General features: G+C 41.9%; 1 protein-coding gene and 1 pseudogene across 8 annotated transcripts in view; one reads left to right on the forward strand and one right to left on the reverse strand.

Moving 5' to 3' along the window:
• Positions 1 to 1,443: 1,443 nt before the first annotated feature.
• On the reverse strand, positions 1,444 to 21,501 carry LOC144608038 (zona pellucida-binding protein 1-like; annotated as a pseudogene).
• Positions 20,268 to 27,422, forward strand: part of nol9 (nucleolar protein 9) — a 29,744-nt gene continuing 22,589 nt past the window's right edge. For 3 of the 8 annotated variants that reach the window (XR_013549165.1, XM_078425265.1, XM_078425272.1), the window contains exons 1-3: positions 23,090 to 23,167; positions 25,415 to 26,022; positions 27,184 to 27,403. Coding sequence is in view for 7 of the 8 variants with exons in the window: in XM_078425265.1 (XP_078281391.1) it covers positions 25,444 to 26,022; positions 27,184 to 27,403 (799 nt within the window). In the remaining variant the exon portion in view is untranslated. Of the gene's footprint in view, positions 20,367 to 23,078; positions 23,168 to 25,414; positions 26,023 to 27,183; positions 27,404 to 27,422 lie in introns of those variants that run through there. The other 5 variants (XM_078425269.1, XM_078425267.1, XM_078425268.1 and 2 more) reach the window with 5 other exon arrangements.

The following is a 27,422-nucleotide window of genomic DNA, read 5'->3' on the forward strand; positions in this document are numbered from 1 at the left end:
ATCCAGACAAAATTCCCCCCGAGTCCCCCTGAAATTGTGGTGCCTAGGCTGGGTGAGGCAGCCAATCTTGACCTCATCGGGACCTCTGCGCAATTAGCGGGTCGAATTTGCCGCCTGTGACCGGGGCTCTGGAATTTCGGCCCGGCCGGATCTGGCAGATTGGTTCCCCTAGTTAATTTCAGGATATGGCGGTGGAAGGGAATGTTTCTTTGTTAGACAGACAGCACCCGAGATCGGGAGGCAGCAGCTCTACCAACTGCGCCACTGTGCCACCCTTCAAGCATTTGCTGGCCATGGTGTTCTTATTGTCAAGGTGTTTCAGAGCTGTATACGGTGCATAAGAGTCCTCTATGGACCTTTAATTTCTGTACACAAATTGTAAAGGGTCTAGATTGTGACCAGATTTCAAGTTAATTAAGGCAGAACATACAACATAAGACCCTCGATGTTTGTGCCGAACATGATGCCTAGTTAAACTGATCGCATCTGCCTGTACATGTTCAATATCCCTCTATTTCCTGCACTTCTATGTGCCTATCTAAAAGCCTCTTAAATGTCATAATCATTTGCAGTCACTATTAGATGCACACTCTTGCTAGATGCAGTCTCTTACCCAGAGTCGGGGAATCGAGGACCAGAGGACATAGGTTCAAGGTGAAGGGGAAAAGATTTAATAGGAATCCGAGGGGTAACTTTTTCACACAAAGGGTGGTGGGTGTATGGAACAAGCTGCCAGAAAAGGTAGTTGAGGCTGGGACTCACACCTTTTAGCTATGCCCTCTAGTGTTGGACATTTCCACTCCAGGAAAAAGGTTTGGATTGAAATGAAAAAACAGAATTTCAAAACCATTGTTTGTATAAGTTTCAATTTATTTTCTTCTCACTCTGAGCTCCTGGAGTCAACCGCACTTGAGGAGAATATATAACAGGACTCAATGCTTACCCCTCTCAATTCTCAACAGACAACAAAGGCAAATTGTCAAAAATACTCACAGGCCCACTCAGAAGTTTCCACAAACTTGTACATTTAGTCCCAGACATGCACACATACCCATTCACAGACACATATATACAAAGTGACAGATAGACACATATCTGGTTACAGAGAATCACACACAGATGCGGAGAGACCAAAACACACAAATGCTCTCAACACAGGCACAGAAACATTCACAGAACAATATAGCCATATCCATTCAACCATATGCATACAGAAATATACAGACACCCGGACCAACACACACATAGGCAAGAGAGCTTCTTTCATTTTGTTGCTCTCTGCTAGCTCCATCTCCTGAGCACTTGCCATTGTACCCCTTGTAAACTCTTGTTCTTTGTTTTCCTGGTTTGTCCCAGCTGTGTTCTCCTGCAGTCTTTTTCTCCGAGGTCAGCTGCTCGCCTTCTGTTCATGTTGCTCTCAATTAATGCTGCTTTTATTTTTTGTTATTTGAACCATGTTCCTCTGTTCTGATCTGCTTGTGTGGGGAAGATTTGATGCTTTTCAGGCTTGCATTTTCAATTTCCTTTACACTAAGTGCAGGCTGATTGGCAGTGACATCTTTATCCTTACATAGGAATGTCACCAGGCTGCAAACATACAGACAGAAGGATTACTGGAATATTCAAGCACCCAAGTAAAGCCGTTTGTAAGATAATATCATTGAATGTTTCTAATTTGTTTTTTTAATTTTCCCCATAATTACTGCATTTTTTGTTTCAATATTAAGGTGAGATTTGCTACCTGAGCTGACATTTATTGTCCAATTGTTGTTACCTTTGAAGTTTACTAGTCTAATTCAAAGGGTTGTTTAGAACCAACCAATATTCGGTGTGGGACTTGATCAGATCACAACACACAAGAATATCTGGTTTCCCTCCCAAAAGGAAATTAGAATAATTTGGTATTTTGTGACAATCCAATTCTTTAAAGATCAATATTATTAATATTAGCCTTTTCATGTTGAATTTAAATTCTCAAACAATTACACTAGTTCCTGTAAAATTCTCACACATTTTACATAATAACATAAATTTTGAGGAGGGCATAACTCTTATTATTTCACCACCACTGTGGTGCAGTTAATCAGGCTATAGCCTCACAGTTCTAGTTAACGGTCCATCCTAGACCTCTGGGGCTGTCTGGGTGGATTTTGCATCCTTGTGACTCATCTCCTTTTGTCTGCATAATCTTCCTGCAAGAGCTCCATTTTCTTCCTCATCCGAAATACACTTAGGTTGTTAGATTAATTGGCTACTGTATATTGTCCATAATATCGAGAGAGTTAATGGGAATATGGAAGAATAAAGCAAGATTAGTGTAGAACACTATTGTAGATTAGCAAATTTGCAGATGATTCAAAAGTGGGTGGTTTTGCAGATAGTGACGGCGGTTGTGAAAAATTGCAGCAGAATCTTCATCAATTAGTCAAGTGGGCTCAGGAATGGTTGATGGGATTTCGTGCAGAAAAATGTGTGGTGTTGCATTTTGGGAAGTCTTCATCAGCCAGAGTATTGAGTATGGAAATTGGGAGGTCATGTTGCAGTTGTATAAGATGTTGGCGAGGCCACTTTAGAGTATTGTGTTCAATTCTGGGCGCTGTGTTATAGCAAAAATGTTGTCAAGCTGGAAAGGGTACAGAGACGATTTACAAGGATGTTGCCAGGACTAGAGGGTCTGAGCTATAGGCAGAGGTTGAATAAGCTGGGACTCTATTCCTTGGAGCACAGGGGGATGAGGAGTGATCTTATCGAGGTGTATAAAATCATGAGAGAAATAGATCGGGTAGATGCACGGAGTCTCTTGCCCAGAATAGGTGAATCTAGGACCAGAGGACATAGGTTTTGTAGCACCACATTGCAGCAATCAGCAGTAGCAGCAGCATCAGCAGCAATCAGCAGTAGCAGCAGCAGCAAGCAGCAGTAGCAGCAGCAAGCAGCAGCAGTAGCAAGCAGCAGCAAGCAGCACCAAGCTGTGTTGCTTGGGAAGTAGTGTGTGGGGATTGTGTGGGGATTGTGTGGGGATTGTAAGGAGTAAGACCTGTGTGATCTCCCGGACTAGTTTCGATCGCCTAGCTTGGGGTCGGAGAGGAATTTCCCGGATTTTTTCCCAAATTGGCCTGGGTTTTTTATCCGTTTTTTCGCCTCTCCCAGGAGATCACTCAGTTCTTTTGGGTGGGCGGTTGGAGCGGTTGGAGTAGCGGCCGGGCGGTAGGTTTAGTAACCGAGCGCGGGGCTTTGTTTGGAGAGTATGACTGCCAGGGCAGTTTTTTGTTCTGGGTGTCAGATGTGGGGAATCTGGGAGTCTGATAGTCTTCCAGACATCCACATCTGCGCCAGGTGTGACGAGATGGGGCTCCTAAGGGACCGTATTAGGAACCTGGAGCGGCAGATTGATGACCTCCGTCTGATCAGGGAGAGTGAGGAGGTTATAGATAGGAGTTACAGGGAGGTGGTCACTCCTAGACCACGGGAGGTAGACAAGTGGGTCACTGTTAGGGGGGGCAAGGAACAGAGGCAGGGACTAGGGAGTACCCCGGTGGCTGTACCCCTTGGAAATAAGTACTCCTGTTTAAGTACTGTTGGGGGGGACAGCCTACCTGGGGGCAACAACGGTGCCCGGGCCTCTGGCAAGGAGTCCGGCCCTGTTGCTCAGAAGGGTAGGGAAAGGAAGAGGAGAGCAGTAGTAATAGGGGACTCTATAGTGAGGGGGTCAGATAGGCGTTTCTGTGGACGCAGTCGGGAGACCCGGATGGTGGTTTGCCTCCCTGGTGCCGGTGTCCGGGATGTGTCTGAGTGTGTCCAGGATATCCTGAAAGGGGAGGGAGAGGAGCCAGAGGTCGTGGTACATATAGGTACCAACAATATAGGTAGGATAAGGGAAGAGGTCCTGAAAGGAGAATTCAGGGGGCTAGGAAGAGAGTTAAAAAAAAGGACTTCCAAAGTAATAATCTCAGGCTTACTGCCTGTGCCACGCGATAGTGAGAATAGGAATGGAGTGAGGTGGAGGATAAATACGTGGCTGAGGAACTGGTGCAGGGAGCAGGGTTTCAAGTTTCTGGATCATTGGGACCACTTCTGGGGGAAGTATGACCTGTACAAAAAGGACGGGTTGCATCTGAACCCGAGGGGAACCAATATCCTGGCGGGGAGATTTGCTCAAATAACTGCGGAGACTTTAAACTAGTACGGTTGGGGGGAGGGACTCAAACACAGATAGCTAATAGGCAGTGTGTGAGGCAGGAGGCAGAAAAGGGAAACACTCAGACCCAATATGTAGGAGAGAAAGAAGGGAAAAGAAATAAACTGAGAATAAGAAATGATGGGTCCCTTAAATGTGTATATTTTAATGCTAGGAGCATTGTAAGAAAGGTGGATGAGCTTAGAGCCTGGATTGACATCTGGAAGTATGATGTTGTGGCGATCAGTGAAACATGGTTGCAGGAGGGTTGCGATTGGCAATTAAATATTCTAGGATTTCATTGTTTCAGATGTGATAGAATCGGAGGGGCAAGAGGTGGGGGTGTTGCATTGCTTGTCAGGGAGGATATCACAGCAGTGCTTTGGCAGGACAGACTAGAAGGCTCGATTAAGGAGGCTGTTTGGGTGGAACTCAGAAATGAGAAAGGTTTAGCAACACTTATAGGGGTGTATTATAGACCGCCAAATAGGGAACGAGAATTGGAAGAGCAAATATGTAAGGAGATAGCAGATATTAGTAGTAAGCACAGAGTGGTGATTGTGGGTGATTTCAATTTTCCGTATATAGACTGGGAATCACATTCTGTTAAAGGGCTGGATGGTTTGGAGTTTGTAAAATGTGTGCAGGATAGTTTTTTGCAGCAATACGTAGAGGTGCCTACCAGAGAAGGGGCAGTGTTGGACCTCCTGTTAGGAAATGAGATGGGTCAGGTGACGGAGGTATGTGTTGAGGAGCACTTTGGGTCTAGTGATCATAATGCCATTAGTTTCAATATCATTATGGAGAAGGTCAAATCTGGACCAAGGGTTGAGATTTTGGATTGGAGAAAGGCTAATTTTGAGGAGATGAGAAAGGATTTAAAAGGAGTGAAATGGAAATTGTTGTTTTATGAAAAGGATATAATAGAGAAATGGAGGATATTTAAAGGTGAAATTTTGAGAGTACAGAGTCTTTATGTCCCTGTTCGGTGGAAAGGAAAGAATAATAATTTGAAAGAGCCGTGGTTTTCCAGGGAAATTGGACACTTGGTTCGGAAAAAGAGGGAGATATACAATAAATATAAGCGGCAGGGAGTAAATGAGGTTCTTGAGGAATATAAAGAATGTAAAAGGAATCTTAAGAAGGAAATTAGAAAAGCGAAAAAAAGATATGAGGCTGCTTTGGCAAGTAATGTAAAAGTAAACCCCAAGGGGTTCTACAGATATGTCAATAGCAAAAGGATAGTGAGGGATAAAATTGGTCCATTAGAGAGTCAGAGTGGACAGCTATGTGCTGAGCCGGAAGAAATGGGGGAGATATTAAACAATTTCTTTTCTTCGGTATTTACCGAGGAGAAGGATATTGAATTATGTGAGGTAAGCGAAACAAGTAGAGTAGTGATGGAAATTAGGAGGATTAAAGAAGAGGAGGTACGGACACTTTTGAAGAATATAAAAGTGGATAAGTCTCCAGGTCCTGATAGGATATTCCCTAGGACATTGAGGGAAGTTAGTGCAGAAATAGCAGGGGCTATGACGGAAATATTTCAAACGTCATTAGAAACAGGGATGGTGCCGGAAGATTGGCGCATTGCGCATGTTGTGCCGTTGTTTAAAAAAGGTTCTAAAAGTAAACCTAGCAATTATAGACCTATTAGTTTGACGTCTGTGGTGGGAAAATTAATGGAAAAGATACTTAGGGACAATATATATAATTATTTGGATAATCAAGGCCTGATTAGAAACAGTCAACATGGATTTGTGCCTGGAAGGTCATGTTTGACTAATCTTCTTGAATTTTTTGAAGAGGTTACCAGGGAAATTGATAAGGGCAAGGCTGTGGATGTTGTCTATATGGACTTCAGTAAGGCATTTGACAAGGTTCCACATGGAAGGTTGATTAAGAAGGTTAAATCGTTGGGTATTAATAGTGAGGTTGCAAGATGGATTCAACAATGGCTGAATGGGAGATACCAGAGGGTAACGGTTGACAATTGTATGTCAGGTTGGAGGCCAGTGTCTAGTGGAGTGCCCCAAGGATCTGTGTTGGGTCCACTGTTGTTTGTCATTTACATTAATGATCTGGATGATGGGGTGGCAAATTGGATTAGTAAATATGCAGATGATACTAAGATAGGTGGAGTAGTTGATAGTGAGGTAGATTTTCAAAGTCTACAGAGAGACTTGGGCCTTTTGGAAGGGTGGGCTGAAAGATGGCAGATGGAGTTTAATGCTGATAAGTGTAAGGTGCTGCATTTTGGTAGGACAAATCAAAATAGGACGTACAGGGTAAATGGTAGGGAATTGAGGAATGCAGTGGAACAGAGGGATCTGGGAATAACTGTGCATTGTTCCCTGAAGGTGGAATCTCATGTGGATAGGGTGGTGAAGAAGGCGTTTGGTATGCTTGCCTTTATAAATCAGAGCATCGAGTATAGAAGTTGGGATGTAATGTTGAAATTGTACAGGGCATTGGTGAGGCCGAATCTGGAGTATGGTGTGCAGTTCTGGTCGCCAAATTATAGGAAGGATGTCGACAAAATGGAGAGGGTACAGAGGAGATTTACTAGAATGTTGCCTGGGTTTCAGCACTTAGGCTACAGAGAGAGGTTGAACAGGTTGGGTCTTTATTCTTTGGAGCGTAGAAGGTTGAGGGGGGACTTGATAGAGGTTTTTAAAATTTTGAGAGGGACGGACAGAGTTGACGTGGGTAGGCTTTTCCCTTTGAGAGTGGGGAAGATTCCAACAAGGGGACATAGCTTCAGAATTGAGGGACAAAGGTTTAGGGGTAACATGAGGGGAAACTTCTTTACTCAGAGGGTTGTGGCTGTATGGAATGGACTTCCGGTGGAAGTGGTGGAGGCTGGCTCGATTTTATTATTTAAGAGTAAATTGGATAGGTATATGGATAGGAGGGGATTGGAGGGGATTGGACTAGGTCAGGGAGAATGGTCGGCGTGGACTGGTAGGGCCGGACAGGCCTGTTTCCATGCTGTAGTTGTTATATGTTATATGTTATATGTTATATGTTTACGGTGAAGGGGAAAAGATTTAATAGGAATCTGAGGGATAACTTTTTCACATAACGGGTGGTGGATATATGAACAAGCTGCCAGAAGAAGCAGTTGAGGCAGGGACTATCCCAACATTTAAGAAGCAGTTAGACAGGAACATGGATACGATAGGTTTGGAGGGATAAGGACCAAATGCTGGCAGGTGTAGTTGGGACATGTTGGCCGGTGTGGGCAAGTTGGGCTGAAGGGCCTGTTTCAACACTGTATCATTCTATGGCACTGTAAATGGATGTTTGATGGTCAGTGCAGACTCAGTTGACTGACAGGTCTGTTTTTGACTCTATGACTCTAACCTATGTAACCAGAGAAGGGAAAATAGATGATCAGAAATTGAGTGGTACAGGAAGAAGAGTCTCCATAAAAGTCCATATGTTGCTATTGGGTATCAAATGTGTGGAAGCAGTGAAGTACATTGCAGAAGCAGAAGTACTGTGATAAAAATGATTTTGTGGAGGATCTTGCTTTCCAGCAACAGGGAATGGAATTGGAAGAGTATGTGGGACTGATGTAATAGAAGAAAATGCTTAGAGATAACGCGGACTATGGAATTAGAAAGACCCTAGTAATGGACTATTTCCAGACCAATAATAAAATTGATAGTCCAACACAAAGATGGACAGAGTTGTTTTCTAATAACACTATCTGTGTTAAATGAATAGTGAAGGGAAACTAGCTCAGTACTAACAAGTCAGTTATGATTCAACAATCTTCACCAAAGTTCAGGAACAGGTAATGTTAAATTAGTGGGAAATATTCTTTACCATAACGCTTTTGCAACAAACACAAATTGACACACAGGAGAGATTAATAGGGAAACCCATGAGATTTGCCCAAGACAAATATAGTGATCTCGATTATTACTTATTGTGCACCCATCCCAAATGAAACTATTGGCACAACTTTACATCATTTGAAGAGGTGCTAATTAGAGCAGGGTGAGAAAATGACTTAAATAGGAATTTCAGCAATAGCCATCACATAGATGTCTTACTTTAACTCAGAAGTGGTACCACACTTGACCCTTCAGGTGAGATGCTGGTGTTGTTCTGAGGGATGCTGCATGGTTAGAAGTGTAGCTTTTAAGTTGAGGTATAAACAGTCCTTATCTGCTGTCACAGATGCACAGAAAAGTGTGGGCAAAGCTGGGAAATTCAGAATAGCATCCTAAACTATACTTGTACTTCAACCACATCGCAAATTATCAGGCCATAATCACACTGCTGTTTATGAGACGTTGCTGTGCACAAAGTGCTCTAATCTGCCAGTGCCACTATTCCAGAACATGCGATCTCAGAGAGGACCTATAAGGGTCATAAAAGGCACGATAAAAATCTCTTTCCTGGGTACATGTTCGGGAATTTCTTAATTAACCCTCCTTCTCTATTTTACCTCGGTTGTCTCTTTCAATCTCCCCTTGCATGTTGCTTTGAACTGATTGCAAGTTATGGCTTTGCCCTCCATTTGTGAAATAAAGTGTTTTTTTAACCAAAACTTGATTATTTTTTCCCCTCTCACAGGTCTTGTTCATGAGAATTGGAGAAGATCTTCCACCATTTCCATATTCATTTAGATTTCACATTAAACAAGTATCTGATCATCACAGAATTCACTCACCAGTATATTGTTAGAGCAGTGGTTCCCAAGAATGCCAGACTACACACAATAATCGTTATCAGGAAATGAGTGGAACTGCGGATCTGCCTTTCTTCCCTTGGAGCTGCAAGAACAGAAGAATATTAAAAACAGGAGCAGAAATAGGCCATGAAATTAAGATCTGGCTTAATCCAGTCTTGGCCTTAACATTCTGCTTTCTCACCATATCCCTTGACTGCCTTTTAGTCTAAACTAGACTAAGTGGACCCGTTGGGCCCAAACCTCTCCTGCATTGGTGCAGCACCCTCTTCTCCCCTCCTCTCCCCCCCCTTCTCCCCCTCCACCCCTCCCTCCCCCCCCCCCCCCACTCCATCCCTTTCAGTCCCCCTTATCCTCCCTCCTCCCCCTCCCTCGGCGATAGATTTAAACTTTAAAATGTGAATAAATTTTAAAATATAACACCGATTTCAATGAAACTTTTTCCATTAGCACCAAAGGGATGATGGTGAGTAAGGTGGGCCTAAAATTGTCACGCTATCATGCACCGTTTTGGCTGTAATTCAGGAACAAACAAACAAACAAACTAGTTTTAGTATATAGATATCTATCAGTCTTTGTCTTGAATAAGTATTCAATGACACTGCCTCTACATTATATGCAGATAGATTGCTCTCCACAAATGGAGGGCAAAACCATAACTTGCAATCAGTTCAAAGCAACATGCAAGGGGAGATTGAAAGAGATAACTGAGGTAAAATAAAGCAGGGTTAATAGAGAATTCTTTCTCATCTCCCTCTGAAATGGATAACCCAAATTCTAAACATCTTCTGGAAGAAATATCTTCTCAGCGTCCATCTTATTTTTCAGTGTCATCATCTTCATTCTTCCATTCTCCTGAGTATAGACCAATCTGCTCAATCTCAGCCCCCTCAACCCAGGAGTCAACCTGACAAAACTTCTCTGCATTGCCTCTTATGCAAACACATCCTCATTCAATATGAAGACCAAATCTATGCACAATACTCCAGGTGCCGTCTTACCAGCGTCTTGTAAAGTTGCATCAAAATTGCCCTATTACACTCTCCGCCCCATGTAATAGTTCATTTCTATCACTAAATTTATCAGAAACATTGACTTTCCTGTGTTGGACAATGATCAAATATGATTATTTCTCTTCCGCAACATAAAGTTATTAAAATAATACTCATTAGCAGATGGCAGTGCATTGTATAAATATTATGCAGATTAGAAAACATAGAAAGTGTAAGAAAATAACTGCAGATGCTGGTACAAATCGAAGGTATTTATTCACAAAATGCTGGAGTAACTCAGCAGGTCAGGCAGCGTCTCAGGAGAGAAGGAATGGGCGTCGTTTCGGGTCGAGGCCCTTCTTTAGACTGAAGAAGGATCTCGACCAGAAACGTCGCCCATTCCTTCTCTCCTGAGATGCTGCCTGACCTGCTGAGTTACTCCAGCATTTTGTGAATAAATACCTTCGAGAAAAAAATGGAAAAATAGGTGCAGGAGTAGGCCATTTGGCTCTTCGAGCCAGCACCGCCATTCAATATGATCATGGCTGATCATCTAAAATCAGTACCCCGTTCCTCCTTTTTCCCCATATCCCTTGATTCCTTTAGCCCTGAGAGCTAAATCTAACTCTCTTGAAAACGTCCAGTGAATTGGCCTCCGCTGCCTTCTGTGGCAGAAAATTCCACAGATTCACAACTCTCTGGGTGAAAAAGTTTTTGCTCATCTCAGTCCTAAATGGCCTACCCCTTATTCTTAAACTGTGACCCCTGGTTCTGGATTCCCCCAACATCGGAATTTTTTTTCCTGCATCTAGCCTGTCCAATCCTTTAAGGATTTCATATGTTTCTGGAACATCCATTACATTGATCCTGTTATTACCTGTTGAATCATTCACGCCAGACTTTTCTGATTTGAAGTCCAACAGCCTTCCTTGAAACCTTTCATTATGGCAATCAGTTGAAGATACTGCTCCCTCTCCATTTGTTTGAAGGTCTACAGGACAAGCCAGGCATCGAGTCCTGCCAAATCTATCTTGGTAAAAATTGTTTGGACATGGAATACAGATGGATGTCTCGTTGGGGCTATAAGAACCTGGCCCACAAGTCACTGTGTGAAAAGCATAAGCAGTCAGTCAACACATCTTATACCATTTTTTTCATCTGGAAAGGTGCTGGCCTTTCATCTCTTTCTGCCCTATAGGTGTTCATGTTCATCTCGTGTCTTTTCATCATATCAAAGATAGATAAAACTAGAGACATTGGTTTAGGGTAAGGGTGAAGTGAGCATGAATGTCTTTACCAGAGAGTGGTAAGTACAGGCCATCCCTGGGTGATGAATAAGTTCTGTTTGTAGGCAAAAATTACAATATGATAATCATACTGCCACAATATTGTAATAAAGAACAATTACTAAAATTGGAGAGTGAGAAGCAACTAGTTCTGCCATTCGTAGAAACAAACATATGCCTGTAAATCAGGCATACATAATCTGTGTACCGGAAATGCATTGCCTGAAAGAGTGGTTGAAGCTGAGTTATTGATGGAATGGAAAAAAATGTCTGGAAGAGTAATTGGTGAATCGCTTAGGCATATAGGGCTACGGACCAAGTACTGGTGATGAGATTAATACAGTAGGATGCTAATTAGTCAGCATGAATGAGTTGGGCCAAATGGCCTGTTTCCATGCTGTGTGATTCTATCTTATTTGGCCAAATCAACGCTGGAACTGATGAGATTTAAATTCTCCCCTGCTGCCATGCAATCAGGATTATAAATGAAATTAGTTTGATCAATCAAGCATGCTCTGTGATTTATTTAAACTATTGTTATGGCCTTCTATCCTGAGTTGCATTTTCATGCTTTTATTCTGGATTCATGCTGATAGCTGAGTGGGTTTTGGTTGTGAATTCTCAGCACACATAATGATCTTGACTGAAAACGCAGCACATCGCTACATTGTTGAGGATGTTTTCTTGCAGATTTGATATTAAATCAAGATATTAAATCTCTCCGGTACATGTAAACAATCTCTGTGTTATTTGATGAACTAGGGTATACTGTAAAGATCACATGTGCCATTTGGCCTTCTCTGTTTGCTGAAATAATTGTACAAATATTCATGGCTCTGCTTATCCTTCAATCACCTCCCTCAAACATAATATCTCCATCTCGTTTGCTATTTCTTTTTACCAAACATTTTCTATTCTATTCGTCAGATCCTGCCGACTACGCCAATTGGTTCAAGGGAACAGGTTCAAGGATCTGACTAGTAGAACAGAAAAAGGCTCACTTCTCTGTTTAGTTACAAATCAGTTTTATTGGCAAGAGAGAACAAAAACAATACTTGTCTTGGTATGCGCGGGGTCCGGTTTACAGCAGTAAACTCTCTCTCTCTCTCTCTCTCTGCCTCCATCCGCGGCGCTGATAGATTCAGCCCATCAGTGAACCCCTCTCGTACATAACCTAACTTCCCTGGCTTCCTGGCGTTGAAATAACCGCCAGTAAGTCCTGGTCAAAAGCGCTGCTCACAAATTCAAACTATTACCAATTACCAAACTATTACCTATTACCCCCCCCCCCCCCCTTTGGGAACAAAGCGCTATCAGCCGTAGACTGGCGCGTAAAGCAATACACAGCGCTACAGATTTGGTGCGCAAATCAATACAGTCTGAAGAAGGGTCTCGACCCGAAACGTCACCCATTCCTTTTCTCCCGAGATGCTGCCTGACCTGCTGAGTTACTCCGGCATTTTGTGAATAAAAACCTTCGATTGGTACCAGGATCTGCAGTTATCTTCTTATAATACACACAGCGCTACAGACTTGGCGCGCAAAGCAATACACAGCACTACTGGTTTGGCGCGCAAAGGTTTAAATAAAGCGCTGTCGGCTTAGCGCGTGGGAATTTAAACAAAGAGCTGCAGGCTGCAGCGCCATGGGGTTTAAATATACCGCTACCGGCCACAGCACTCTGGGCTTTAAACATAATGCTATGGGTCACAGACTGGGCAAAATTCACGTATAACACAGGCCCAGCCATTTTTGATGCTCTATCTTAAGGTCAGAAGTTGGGATGTTCACTGATAATTGTACTGCATTCAATTTTTTTTCAATTACTCAGAAAATCAAGCAGCCCATGCCTACATGTAACAAACCATGACATTGTTTGTGCATGGGCTGTGAAATGGCAAGTAACATTCATATTATAAAAGTGCCTGGCAATAGCATCTCCAACAAGGGAGATTTTAGCAAGCAGCTCTTGACATTCAAAGGCATTACCATCACTGAATCCCTCATCATTAATATCCTGGGGTCTCCCCATTAACCAGAAACTGGACTGGCCCCATAAATGTGACAAGTGCAGGTCAAAAGCTGAGTATCTTGCAGCAAGTGACATACCTCCAGACACCATAAGGCTTTTCTACTATCAGCAAGGCACAAATAAGGAGTATGTTGGAATTTTCTCCACTTTCCTGGATGACTGCAGTGCGAACAAATCTCAGAAAGCTCAACATTATTCAGGACAAAGCAGCCTACTTGACTGGCCTAAACCTTTATTCCCTCCATTACCAAATCTTCGTGACTATGCTATGCAACATATGCAAAATGCACTCTGGTTACTCACCCAGGCCATACTCTACCAGCATCTCCCAAACGTATGGACATGAGCAGTAGGCACAAGGGAACATCAGCACCTATGGTGTATGAAGAAACTGCAGATGCCGGTTTATACCAAAGATAGACACAAAATGCTGGAGTAACTCAGCCGGACAGGCAGCATCTCTGGAGAGGAATGGGTGACATTTCGGGTCGAGTCTCTGAAGAAGGTTCTCGACCCGAAACGTCACCCATTCCTCTCCAGAGATGCTGCCTGTCCCACTGAGTTACTCCAGCATTTTGTGTCTATCATCAGCGCCTATTGGATCCACCACAAGGCATGCATTATTCCACCTTGGAAGCACGGTACTTCATTGTGGCTGGGTTTTAATCCTGCAACTATCTGCCCAACTGAACTGTAGGAGTATCTTCAACAGAAGGACTATAGCGATTCAAGAAGTGGATCACTACCACCTCACGGGTGGTTGGGACTGGGCAATAAGTGCTGGCCTTACCAGAATGCCCAGATCCCAAAAATACAAAAGATCCATTACCCACAGGAATTTGAGGGGAGATATTTCTACATTCCTATCAATCTTTTGTAAGGAAAATATGCTTCCTTTTTTTGTTCTTTTGAATAGCCTGACTCTAAATATAAGATTATGTCTCTGTATTCTTGATTCCCTAATCAGAAGTGGTAACTATTTTGCATGGCCTTATTTGAATAAAGAAAAATGTTTACCACAGCAATCCACGCAGGGTCTATTCCTCCCAAATAACTTTCCCATCCCTGCTAGGCAGTGATCCACCTTCATTGCCTTAAAAGATCCCTCCACATAGTAGAGAGGAGGCACATCGTCATAGGTGTCCAGGACAAACTTAGACTGGGTTATAAATGTATGTATTTTCTGGAAGGCCTGCAAAGAAAGCAGATAGTATATCAGTTACCCTCCTCAGATTTGACAGACGCGATTCCCTGATTTATAATTTATGATTTATAATAAACATATGTAAGATGGTGAGAGGGCAAAATTTAGAGATGTGCATGGAGGAGGTGAATGCCTGGAACGCGTTGCTGTGGGAGGTGGTTGAGGCAGATATGATGGTGACATTTAAGATTCATTTGGATAGGCATATGGATGTGCAAGGAATGGAGGGATTTGGATAAGATTTGGTCTTGGCATCGTACGGCAGTCATTGTGGGCTGAAGGGCCTTTTCCTATGCTGTATTATTCTATGTTCTGTAACATTTTTTACATCTGTAATATAACAGTCTAATACACAATTCAGACTTCTTGCTCACGTCTATCCTGCCCACTTTAACATTTTGTTGCTCAAAATCCAAATTTCATGCACATGTATTTCATATCCATTAATTGTTCTAGGTGCCTTATTTTACACTTCAATAAAGCATACTGCTTGTTCATTTTCCTATAATTGCTTGTTACCTTTCACTTTGGCCACAGCCCTTTCAATTTCTCACCAGATTGGGCCAAATCTTCAGAAGCCATGCTGGCAGTTATCCCCAATACTGGTTGCTAAGCTCCCAATTCGCTGGATGCCAATACTAGAGGCGCTTCTCTGGAAGACTAAATAGCTGATTGCTCCAGTACTAAGCTCTGATCTTATATTGTTCCAAGCCCCACAACCATCTGTCAAAAATGTACTGAGATAGGTGCACGTATGTTGAAGTCAGCAAGTGCAAAATATCATGCATTTCTGAAGTATATGTTTTGATTTGTGAGAAATACCAATAATTAATAGTTGATAGGAGGGGTAATCTGGCTTCCCCAAACGAACCATACAAACTATGTTATTTAGCAAATTCATGTTACGATTCCTTTACCACCAAAATTTTATACAGAAATTTAATTAACCAGTTGTTTCTAACCAGTGTTGAGAATGGTAAATCCCAGCACCATGACAAACTGACTTACAATTAAACACATGAGGCTGGATTCATATTACTTTTAGCTCTGAACATGTAGCAGAGATCTATCCCAACCACTTGGATATGCGTTGGGCTCTTGATTACCAACTATGATGGCTTGATGTTGTTATCTGAAACCAAGTAGCACTCAACTGCAGACTCACAGCAAGAAGAATGCACAATTGCATTATTTAAATAACTGGTCCATAATCCCTTCCTGAAAGTACTTTCCTGCTACAATTGAACAGCTGGGTCAGCATTCACAGTTGGTGAGCTAAGGGTAGATCTCACCAGTGGACCAGGCCATTCAGCGAGGGTGACATATATCTTGCACATTCGTAGGTTCCACTGATCTACTAGAGGCCAATTCACTTTGTAAACCATCCTTGGAACAGATTGGAAGAAATAACATGCTCACACTTGTTTCCCCAATCTATTAGGACAGCATAGGATTAGTAAGAAGCAGAGCAATTCCCCCGCAATACTGCCCAATTAAACCCTAACTGAGCAAGTACAGCATGAGTCAAGTACAGCATAAATCTCCTTTCGCAGTACCATGCCAAATTCAGGTACATCAACAGTTACATACAGAGCAAACACTACTTTTCATTAGCTCATCAAACACTGCCAGAGCAAGCACCTGTATTAAATGGATTGTAAGTATTATTTGGTGATGGAATTAATCTATTCCCCGCATGATCCTTACCTTCCTTAATGCCTCTTCATTGTGGCACTCTTGGCCAGTTTTGCAGGGCATAATTATATCTTCACCTTGTGACTGCACTGCGTAGGAAAAGAAAATAAGCTTTGTGTAGGAAGGGAATAAACTTGAAACAAGCCTGCACTGTGAGATTCAGCACCATGAAGATCAATTCCCCATCAACTGACATATTTATCCATTGGAATGACTATCCTAGTTTTGCTTCGCGTGTAATGCAGCAATCTATAACATTAAGTCTGTGTCCACATACCTGGGATTTTGAGCTGAATGTGATGCTCCACTGCACCTGCCAATGTTTCCCATTGTGTGCAATTAAAGGTCGTGTTTGTTATCACACAGGAAAACTGTCTACACATAGAGCTCAACACTGACTCCAGAGATTTAACAGAATTCATCACATAATGCTTTTCACAAGTTGTGGTTTTAAACTGCACATTAACTTGGAGACTTCGAAATGGCATGTGGTAGGCTAGAGAAGGAGAAAACACATTTTATTTTAAACATTGTCTGGATTAAGGTTCTATAGTCAAACAGGAAGCATGGTTCCATCCTCTGATTCACTTTTTGCTTGTACCCTGTTCTTGCAAATTGCGAAACTGAACACTGGCAGATTGCAATGTTTGAATTAAATCAATGTATTAAGGTATAAAGAAAATTTTACTATCCAGAACTGAGACTGGGACTTTGGAGGGGGGGGGGGTGGGAGTTTGTGGAGGGTCTGCATAAGGAGGAGATAACCAGAGGCCAGAGACCTGATCAGAGGATGGCAGGGAAATTTGGGTTCAGTTCAAGTTCGAGTAGATGGATGGTGGAAGTTTGTTCAGCCAGCAGAGTATGAGGATGGGGTACAGGGATGGGTTGGTTTAACCTTGGGAAAAATAGGTTTTGGGCTATTTGTTTTGTAATCAGTCAGGGCCTGCGGAGAAAGATAATTTCAGCCAGTGGAGAATTGAGGGATAGAGAGAAATAAATCAGCCATTGGAAGATCAAGGGATGACGTGTTGGGAGATGGGTGCTGCCAATTTTTATGAGATTCTATGTTCGGGGCCATTGTAGGTCAAGTCACAGCTGTAATGGGTGCCAAAGGATAGAAGGAAACTACAATAAAACTCCAATTCTAAGCTAAACAATGATTCTGAAATCCCAGTTGTTTGGCATCTGGCTCACAGGGTAATATTTGCCACACTCACTTCCCACTCTCCGGTTTTCTATGCTCTCTTCCCATTCATCGGAGCCCGGTTCTTGTGCTTCATTTTGTCTCACTGGGGTCCCAGTTCCTATGCTCCATTTAAACATTATCTGGTTCTTTGGATACCACATAAAATCTAAAAAAAAGTTGATTAAATGTGTATTGGAATATTACTAAAAATAACTTCTAATAGTCTAGAAAATTTGCTAATCCTGCACCAACAAAATCGGGAGAATGCTGAATTATTGGAATTTTACTGTAACGGAATTTGTCTTAGTAGGATTCCAATCGGGCATAGCACAAGCAAAACCTAAATGTTCTGTGGGTATCCAACAATATATTTGAAACAATAGAGAGTATGGGAATTACATCACTTGAATATGTAAAATAATATTATGAGGCATATATGGGGTAGACAGTCAGAACCTTTTAACCAGGATAGAAAAATCAAATACTAGATGGCATAGCCTTAAAGTGAGATGGGTAAAGTTTAAAGGAGATGTGTTTCTTAAACAGGTGGGTGCCTGGAATGTGCTGCCGGGAGTGGTGGTTGAGGCAAATATGATACTGGCATTTAAGAAACTTTTGGATAGGGATATGGATATACAGGGAATGGAAGGATATGGATGATGTGCAGGCAGATAAGATGTGGCTTGGCATCTTGTTCAGCACAGTCATTGTGGGCCAAAGGACCTGTTCCTGTGCTAGAGTGCTTGATGTGCTGCACATGGAAATGGTGGCAGCCACTCAAGCTCATCGAGAGGTACCCAATAGAATTTCTGAAGAAATGCAAAGTAACTCAGACATATTAGCTTCTACATTTAATTCTGGAGGAACAGCATTTTCAACTGCATAGCACAATGTACAGTGCTTTGCAATCAGATTTATACATGAGTGAGTTTTGATTTGGGAAGCAAACAAATGGTTCTTTACATATGTAGTCCACATAAACAACTTCACTGGAGTTTCACTCACCTACTAAACAAAACTGGAGTGGGAGGCTGTATTCTTTCTGGCCTCTGATGTATTTCACGGTGCAATAATAGAAACCAGTGGCCTGCGAAGTTTCCCAGTTTAGCAACATCAGACTCCCGTCGAGCCGTACTCTGTATTGATCGCCTTCTCCTGCTAGACAGGTTGATGCAGTGGTCATCATAGAGAACCAATGAATTCTACTGAACAGTAGAAGGCTGTCTGATCTAATATTCTTATGCCAGTCCTCTAGAAGAAATAACCAGTTGGTCCCATCGCCCTGCTATTCAAAAATAATTCTTTGCTTATGATACAGATTTACAGCAACGATTTATCTTGTTTCAAGAGTAAACATTTTGCCCTTCTAAGGTATGGTTTAACAAAAGTGGAGTGAAACAGCTGCTTGAAAGTAAGTGAAAATCAAAGAAACCTGCAGATGCTAAAAATTTAAAATAAAAACAGAAAATGCTGGAAATATTCAGCAACTCAGCCCATATCTGTGAGAAGCGAACCAGGGTTTGCTTTTAAGGTTAAAGATGTTTTGTCACAAAGATCTTAATGTTCCCAATTTTCTGGCTAGATCTGGATTATCAAATGGAACTTATTAGGAGAAATGTATTTGTGAAGGACAAAAAAGGTGAGCGAAAATAGTAAATGGAACTCTAATAAGTATAAAGGATCTTAGGTGCATTAAGAAAGCAAATGTCAAACAAAATATTTGTCGTTATTGTCAGAAAGACAAATATGAAAGCAGTGAAATTATGCCATGGTGTTTAAGAGGTTTCAAGTTGGCACATGGATATGACGGGATATGGATTATGTGCAGGGGTCTTACCCAAAATGTCGCCTATCCATGTCCTCCAAAGATGATGTTTGACCCACTCAATTACTCCACAACTTTGTGGGAGTTTGAAGATTAGTTTATCTTGGAATAATGTTTGGCAAGGACATTATGGGTCAAGGGCCTATTCCTTGCTGTACTTTTCTTGTTCTATGTTAATTGTATTAATTGTTAGGCCTCAGTTGGAGTACTGTGCACTGTTCTGGTCACTGCACAAAGGGAAGGATCTAGAGAAGATTTACAAGGGCGTTGCCAAAATTGGAGAATTGTAGCGTTGGGGATACTAACTGTACTAGAATCGTTTTATTTGGAACAAATGAAACTCAGAGGATACCTAATTGACGTATAAAATTATGAAAGCCTAATTTCATAGGACAAACAAAGTGGTGCCTATTTCCATTGGCAAAATTCAATAATTAGTGTATTTTAATCTACATTTCCTTACCACCATCTGCTTTGATCTGTTGTTTTCACACCTTACCCTTCCATAACTCTAGACTCCCTCTCCCCTAACTCTCAGTCTGAAGAAGGATTTTGACCCGAAATGTCACCCATCCCTTCTTTCCGGACACTCTGAGTTACTCCACCATTTTGTGTCTACAGCGAAAAGCCTTTGTGTTGCGTGCTATCCAGTCAGCAAAATGACTAGGAATTAGGAGTCATAGATTTAAGTTAATTGGTTAAAGGATTAGAGAAGAGTTGAGGGAAATTGTTTTCACCCAAAGAATAATGACATGCTGGAACTCAATGCTTGGTTAGAGAATGGAGGCAACAACCTTCAACACTTTAAAAAGTAACCTAATGACCAGGATTCAACATTTGAACTTTTCAAACAAAAAAACCCATTTACTGTAAGCAAGGAGAACAAACATTTAGTAAATCGGGCATTTTTATATTTAAAAAAGAGACATCTTTTTCCCAGGATGAGGAGTATTGGGGAGGCAAATAGGATGTTTTTACTATTATTTTTGTTTGTTCACACACTCCCATAATTTATCACTTCATTGTATATTTGCTTTTTCATATACTGAGGGTGTGATGGCAATTAATTCTGCAGAAACTAATGAAAGTCTGTTGAAACCATCAAGCAAATTTTGTGCAACATACCTATGACATGTGCCTGGGACTTCCCCTCTCTCCACCAGTAGGTCATAGGATTGCTGATGGTATTCCAACTCAGCTCTGGGGTCAGACAATAAATGGCAACGGGAGATCCTTTCAAAGGAATCAAAACTTCAACTGAAAGGTAAGATGACACACCAGCATGTTATCTGCAATAAATTTCAATAATATCCACAATTTTGTAATGCTATTCATTCTTGAAGACTAATTGAGGTGGAACTCCCTATGTACATGCCAATGTAGTGCCCAGGCTGCCATGTTTCAGAGAATCTTTCGGCAGGAAAATTTGAAGAAAAATCACCTTTCCTGGTCTCAGGGGATTTCAAAACACTTGGCGTTCAATTAAGTTATTTTGAAATTTAATCATAGTTTCACAGCAAGGTCCCACAAACCGTTGAAAAACATTTAGTCTATTCTGGTTATATTGGTGAGGGAGAAATAATGGTCAGAACTCTGAAAAGGATTGTCCTACATTTCCCTCAATAATGCTCTGGAATCTTGTGATCATCTGTGCCTCCAAGAGCATCCATGGAATGTAATTGCCAAGTCCTATACAATATCAAGCCTGAGCAACAGAGGCCAATTGAGGCCCGAGCTTCTGGGACCAGCCTACGAGGTCTCTTGTAACCAATTAGATTTTTGGGCTGCTGAAGGCACACTAGGCTCCAAGGTTTTAAAATGACCATCCACAAATTACCATGGCCTTTACCCCAGAATTTTATTTTTGTTAGAGACAGGCTTGTACACAGGAATTTGAGCGATTTTCTCACAAAACTGTTGTGAAAGACAGTGATCATTGAGGGTGGATGGGGCAGAAGCATGCCCAGCTACCACCTGACTTAGTTAAGTGAGAAATATTTGTTTTTGAAAAAATGCAGCTTTTATCTATTATTTGTAGAATGGATATGAGCATTGCCTTTGAATTTAAAGTTAGGTTTCAAGAATTTTTAACCAGCCAAAGGATGTGACTTACCTGTCTCCCCTTCTCTTCCCAAGACTCGATGAATAGGGTCCGTGATTTCAGAAGTTCCTTCGAGTGAATTTGTGAACCGTAGGAACTGGTCACCTAAAGTTTTAACATTTTTGTAATCACCTGTTTGGTCACTTTTGTTAAGCCGACAAAGTAAACGAGCAGAACACGGAGAGTCTCCTTTGCGATGGAGAAGGAAAGAAATATGGATATAATAGTCAGAAAATATATGTAAAACAAAAAGAAAGGGAAAGAATGGGGAGAAAAAACAGGATGAAAGCTTAACCATGTGAAATAGAGATACCCTTTTTAGTACATTTTCAAGAATTAGTGCTGGTTTACAATTACTATTTGTTTATTTCACAGATGAACAAATCTGTTTCTTTATAGATATAGATTACATAACAGTTTAACTAACCTTTTATCCTTCTGAGGGAAATCAGAAGACATACAAAAATAATGACAAAATATCCACACATCTCCAAGTTTGAAGGATATCAATGCTATATGCCTATGGAGAGAGTTTGAATTGAGTGACAGGCAGCAGGAGAAAGAACATTAAACTTAGGTGCACTCCAACCCCCATTGTTGGGTGGGGAGGCCTCACAAAGAAACTTATTATTTGTACTGTTAGGATTCTATTGACTTTTAAAAATGGTCACTGCTAAAAACCAGATTCAGCCAAAAAAGGCAAATGTTGATTAGAAAACCGTAAATGGACAAAAGAAATATGATTTTTTAAAAAGGCACAAAGTGCTGGAGTAACTCTGCAGGTCAGTCAGCCAGTCTATCTGGAGAAGATAGATAGGTGACATTTTGGATTGGGACCCTTCTAAAAACTGTGTTCTGAAGCCTAGTTAAAGAGCAATATTAATTCATATACATTAATTTATGTACATTAATTTATATTGGTCTGCATGGTCATTGAGAACTTTGACATCAATCTTCTAGTACCAATGCTTCTGTTGATGCTGTAAATTTGGCACCAGATTGATGAAGATAAAAAAGCAGATCATTCGGTGGGCTATCCAGCACTGGTTGGCGGCACCAGCCGTGGCACAGGTAATGCAGACAATCTTGAACTTCAATCAGACTATTATCAGGAGGACATACAACTGTACCACTGGTAAAACAGGATTTACACTATAATAACCTCATTCTCTGATGGGGTCAAGAGGCAGACCTTATTTGAGTTGTCAGAGAGCAAGGAAGTAGTAAGGAATGTATACTGGTATTAATATCGCCCAAAAGGATCAGTTGTTTCCGACTGGGTTGAGGACCAGGATATTTTCAAGGTTGTGGCTAGTTTCCCTCTCCCATGACTCTCGGTTTGAAGAAGGGTCTCAACCGAAAACATCACCTATTCCTTTTCCCTGGAGATGCTGCCTGACCCGCTGAGTTACTCCAGCATTTTGTATCTATCTTTGGTTAAACCAGCATCTGCACATCCTTTCTACACATTTGGCCTGTGGTATAATACGACGGTTTCCAGTGACCTTGGTGAATTTAAAGGCAGTGGGAATTATATAAGAAGCCGAGACCCTGGTTCCAACCACAGGCTTACATGTTTCTGACCCCGGGTATTCTGGACTCCAGCTCATCTGTGACCCAGGAGCCTAACATCAGGAGTTCGGAATAATCAGGTGCTGGCTACAGGAGTTTTACCTGCCTGACTTTGAGGAGGTACAGAACTTTACTTTGCAACTTGATTATGTCTTGCCCCAAGAAAATGCCTGGTGTATCTCTTTAGAACAATCATGCAAAAGTGTTGCCTAACCTTGATTCATACTATCGGACTGAGTTGCTGAAGGATGCCGCTGTCCCGTTACGACCTCCCACCAGCAGGGGTAGTCGCACGAAAGCAATTCCGGGAGCTATGTTGATTGGCCACCAGCCCTGCTAGGCCAGCACGGTGTGAAAAGGTGCTGTAAGCGGGACGGTCGGGGCCAGAGTCAGTAAGAATTTTAATAGTGGTATCGGGAGGCGCAGAGAAAGGGGGTAAATTGTAATACAGTCGGGAGGCGCAGAGAAAGGGGGTAAATTGTAATACAGTCGGGAGGCGCAGAGAAAGGGGGTAAATTGTTCGTCGTCGCCGGCGACAGTGGCGTGAAAGAAAACAGAAAGTAACGTGAGGCTACACTTGGTATAATGTGGGGAGGGGCAAACGATTTAGAGTGGGATATAAGAAAGGATTTCAGTCTGGGAGCAGAGAGATTTGCAGTACAGGAGAGGGAGGCAGAGGGTTGCAGTGTGGGAGAGGGGGTTGTGTTAGAGAGGAGGGCAGACGGGTGTAGTGTAGGAGGGCAAGGCAGAGTGGGGTGCCATGTGATGGGGCAGGGGCAATGGAAGTGAGGGACAACCTCACATTTTTGCACGTTATTTTGCATCAGCCAAATTCTTGTTAACTTACTAGACTTGTCTATAATTCATTGAAGCTTCTTTACATCTTTCTGTAGAAGATGTAAAGGAAGGCAGATTATTATCTGAATGGTGTCGTTAGGAAAAGGAAGTACAACGAGATCTGGGTGTCCTTGTTCATCAGTCACTGAAAGTAAGCATGCAGGTACAGCAGGCAGTGAAGAAAGCTAATGGCATGTTGGCTTTCATAACAAGAGGAGTTGAGTATAGGAGCAAAGAGGTCCTTCTGCAGTTGTACAGGGCCCTAGTGAGACTACACCTGGAGTATTGTGTGCAGTTTTGCTCTCCAAATTTGAGGAAAGACATTCTTGCTATTGAGCAAGTGCAGCGTAGGTTCATGAGGTTAATTCCCAGGATGGCGGGACTGTCATATGTTGAAAGAATGGAGCGACTGGGCTTGTATACACTGGAATTTAGGATGAGAGGGGATCTTATTGAAACATATAAGATTATTAAGGGATTGGACACGCTAGAGGCAGGAAACATGTTCCTGGTGTTGGGAGAGTCCAGAACCAGGGGCCACAGTTTAAGAATAAGGGGTAGGCCATTTAGAATGGAGATGAGGAAAAACATTTTCACCCAGAGAGTTGTGAATCTGTGGCATACTCTGCCTCAGAAGGCAGTAGAGGCCAATTCTCTGGATGCTTTCAAGAGAGAGTTAGATAGAGCTCTTAAAGATAGTGGAGTCAAGGGATTTGGAGAGAAGGCAGGAGCGGGGTACTGATTGTGGATGATCAGCCATGATCACAGTGAATGGTGGTGCTGGCCCAGGGCCGAATGGACTACTCCTTCACCTATTGTCTATTCCACCCTGCTCACATTTATACTTAATTTAATATCAGCACAAAGGAAAGATGACATTGGTTCCCTCAGTCTGATCATTGACTTAAATTGTAAAAAGCTGGAGTATAAGTATCAATCCCAGCAGTACTGTACAGTGTGCCAACCTGAGAAAGGTCCATTTATTTCTATTTGGTTTGTCACAACATTGCATCTAACTGCACTGTTAACCAATTTCTTATGTGGGATGTCATTGAAAGCCTTCTGAAAATCAAATGCTAGTCACATGTTCAAAGAACTCAATGGGAAATGCGCATGACCAAATAGTTGTTTTTGGTGGGTTGTGGGTGCTGAGTTGTGAAGTGTGTTTACAGTTTGCTTTGGCAGACAAGCACATTGGGACAAAGTGGAGAGAATGTAAAGAAAAGTGCTATGAGGATTAACTGGGTATGAAATGGTTCTCTGCAATGAGAGAATAGGTATGTGGAAAGTAACATGGTTGTTGCTGTCAATGTTTTCAAGATATGGAAAATTCTTTGATTGTGATGAGGAATAATTGGAATTTATTGCAATGTGCATTAGGGGATTATCAAGGTGTTGATGCTTTTAATTGTAGACAGATTATGGATTGGCTGTTGCATAAAGTAACTATCTTAAGCCCTCAGCAAGTTTCAGAGCTGGCATGGAATACTAAGGGGATGGAGTCTTGGAAGAGATAACTGATTAAATGTAGAGATGGATTTAGAGAAGGTAGTAGAGTTGAATGACCGTTATGCAATCAAAAACAAATGTTTGAAACCAGGTTAATTACTGTTGCAAGTAATGACAAATAACTGAGACGAAAACAGAAGGATTTTGACAAATGTGGTGTTATGTTTTTTTGGTTCTGTATTTTTATGTAATCATTCTGTCAAATCTATCAATCGGTCCCATCGAATACTAAGACAGGCACCAGAAAGTTGAATAGTCACTGATTTTTAAAATATATTATTTCTCCTCTCAAGCAGTTGGATCGTGCTGCAACTAACAAAAGATGAGAGTCACTAGTCCAGCGGGGATGTGTTTGAGCCAGTCTGTTCCCACAGCAGCTCGGCGCCGCAGGTGGAAGCGCAAGACCATGTTGGTACTGACTGATGTTTCAGGGGCCAAGCAGCTGAGCGTGCTCACGCGACGTTGCTGCTTACTTGCCCCCTGTCGCCGCAGAATGAAGAAATCACGCCATAGACACAGCACAATAAATGCCGTTGAATGGGAAAGTGCCAAAGAAAAGTGTGAGGATGATGAAAATCTGAGATCAAATACTGCTGAACTACATAAGGAAGAAAATAAAACTAAGCTCCCATCTCAAAACGTGGAGGAAAAGGTCAACAGTTCATTTAAAAAGAGCAGGACTTTAATAGAACAGGCTAATGGAAGTGAGGAGAAAGCGGAAGGAATTGAGCAAGAGTGTTTGAATACAGGCTTGTTTACAGTTAATGGTGGGCTTAATGGTGAACCATTTGAAGATTTTGTTGACAATGGCACTGCATCCTCTGGAGTCAATGCAAGATTATGTTTCACTGCAGTTAATACTGGGAATGAACAAAGTATAGTCCTCATGTCACCATCACAGGTATGAAAGTTTTTTTGTTTTCTCCTTGCCCCTTCAGCCCCCACCCTCCATGCAGTGTTAAATTATCAGACTTCTGAACAGTCCTTTTATAAGCTAGGGTACTGTTTGATTCACCTCTACCCCATTGCGAACATTGGACTTTGTCTCTAGAACTGTTGCACTACAACGCTGAGCTCATAAGACAGTAGCAGAATTAAGCCATTCATCTCATCGAGTGTGCTCTGCCACTTGATCATGGCTGGTCTATTTTTCCCTCTCAATTCCATTCTCCCACTTTCTCCCTGTAAACTTTGACGCCCTTCCTAATCAACAACCTATCAATTTCTGCTTTAAAAATACCCAATGACCGCCTCCACAGCTATCTGTGGCAATGAATTACACAGATTCACCACCATCTGACTAAAGAAATTCCTCCTCATCTTTATTCTAAACGCACGTCCTTTTATTCTGAGGTCCTTTGGTCCTAGACTCTCTCAATGCTCCTCATTCATAAACCCAATCATCCCTGAGATTCTTGTAAACCTCCTCTGGACCCTCTCCAATGCCAGCACTTCCTTCCTTGGATATGGAGCCCAAAACTGCACTCAATATTCCAAATATGGTCTGACCAGCACCTTATAAAACCTCAGCTGTACATCCTTGCATTTATATTCTGGTCATCTCAAAATGAATGCCTTCCTTACTACTGACTCAACCTGTAAATTAATCTTTTGGAAATCCTGAATCAGCACTTCCAAGTCCCTTTGCACCTCTGATTTCTGAATTCTCTTCCCATTTAGAAAAAAGTCTATGCCTTTAGTCCTTCCACCAAAGTGCATGACAGTTCACTTTGCTATGCTGTATCCATTCATCACTTCTTTGTTCACTCACCGAACCGATCCAATTTCTGCAGACTCCATGCTTTCTCAACTCCATCTTTCCTTCCACATATCTTCATGTCATCTGCAAACTTGGCTACAAATCCATCCTTCCCCCACCCCAGCCTTGAAGTATTGACTCACTGATCTTTCTGTTGCTCTTTACCAATATCTTATTTTTCTTTGTGAGCCCAGAGATTGACTGTCATAAGACATTATATCATTTAATCCTTGTTCAGAGTGAAAGATACATTTTTACCATGAATTTCAGTTTTTCTTATCAATGCTGCTTTCTTTTACACAGAAACTGACTTTTCGAGGAAGATGTCAAGTAACGTGCCTGTATGGGAGTGTCCAGGTATTAGGGTTTACAATTAGAGAGGGGCAGCCCGCATACCATCTGTACTCTTTACCAACACATGCTGCGCTGAGCATTGAGGCTCTGCCTCATTGTAAACCAGGCCTGACGAAGCGCGAGATGAAAATGGAAGTGAAAGCAGTACTACGACACCATGTAGCAGCAGGTGAGGATCTGGGATCCAC

The sequence above is a fragment of the Rhinoraja longicauda genome, chromosome 30 (assembly GCF_053455715.1).
Source record: "Rhinoraja longicauda isolate Sanriku21f chromosome 30, sRhiLon1.1, whole genome shotgun sequence".
NCBI lineage: Eukaryota > Metazoa > Chordata > Chondrichthyes > Rajiformes > Arhynchobatidae > Rhinoraja > Rhinoraja longicauda.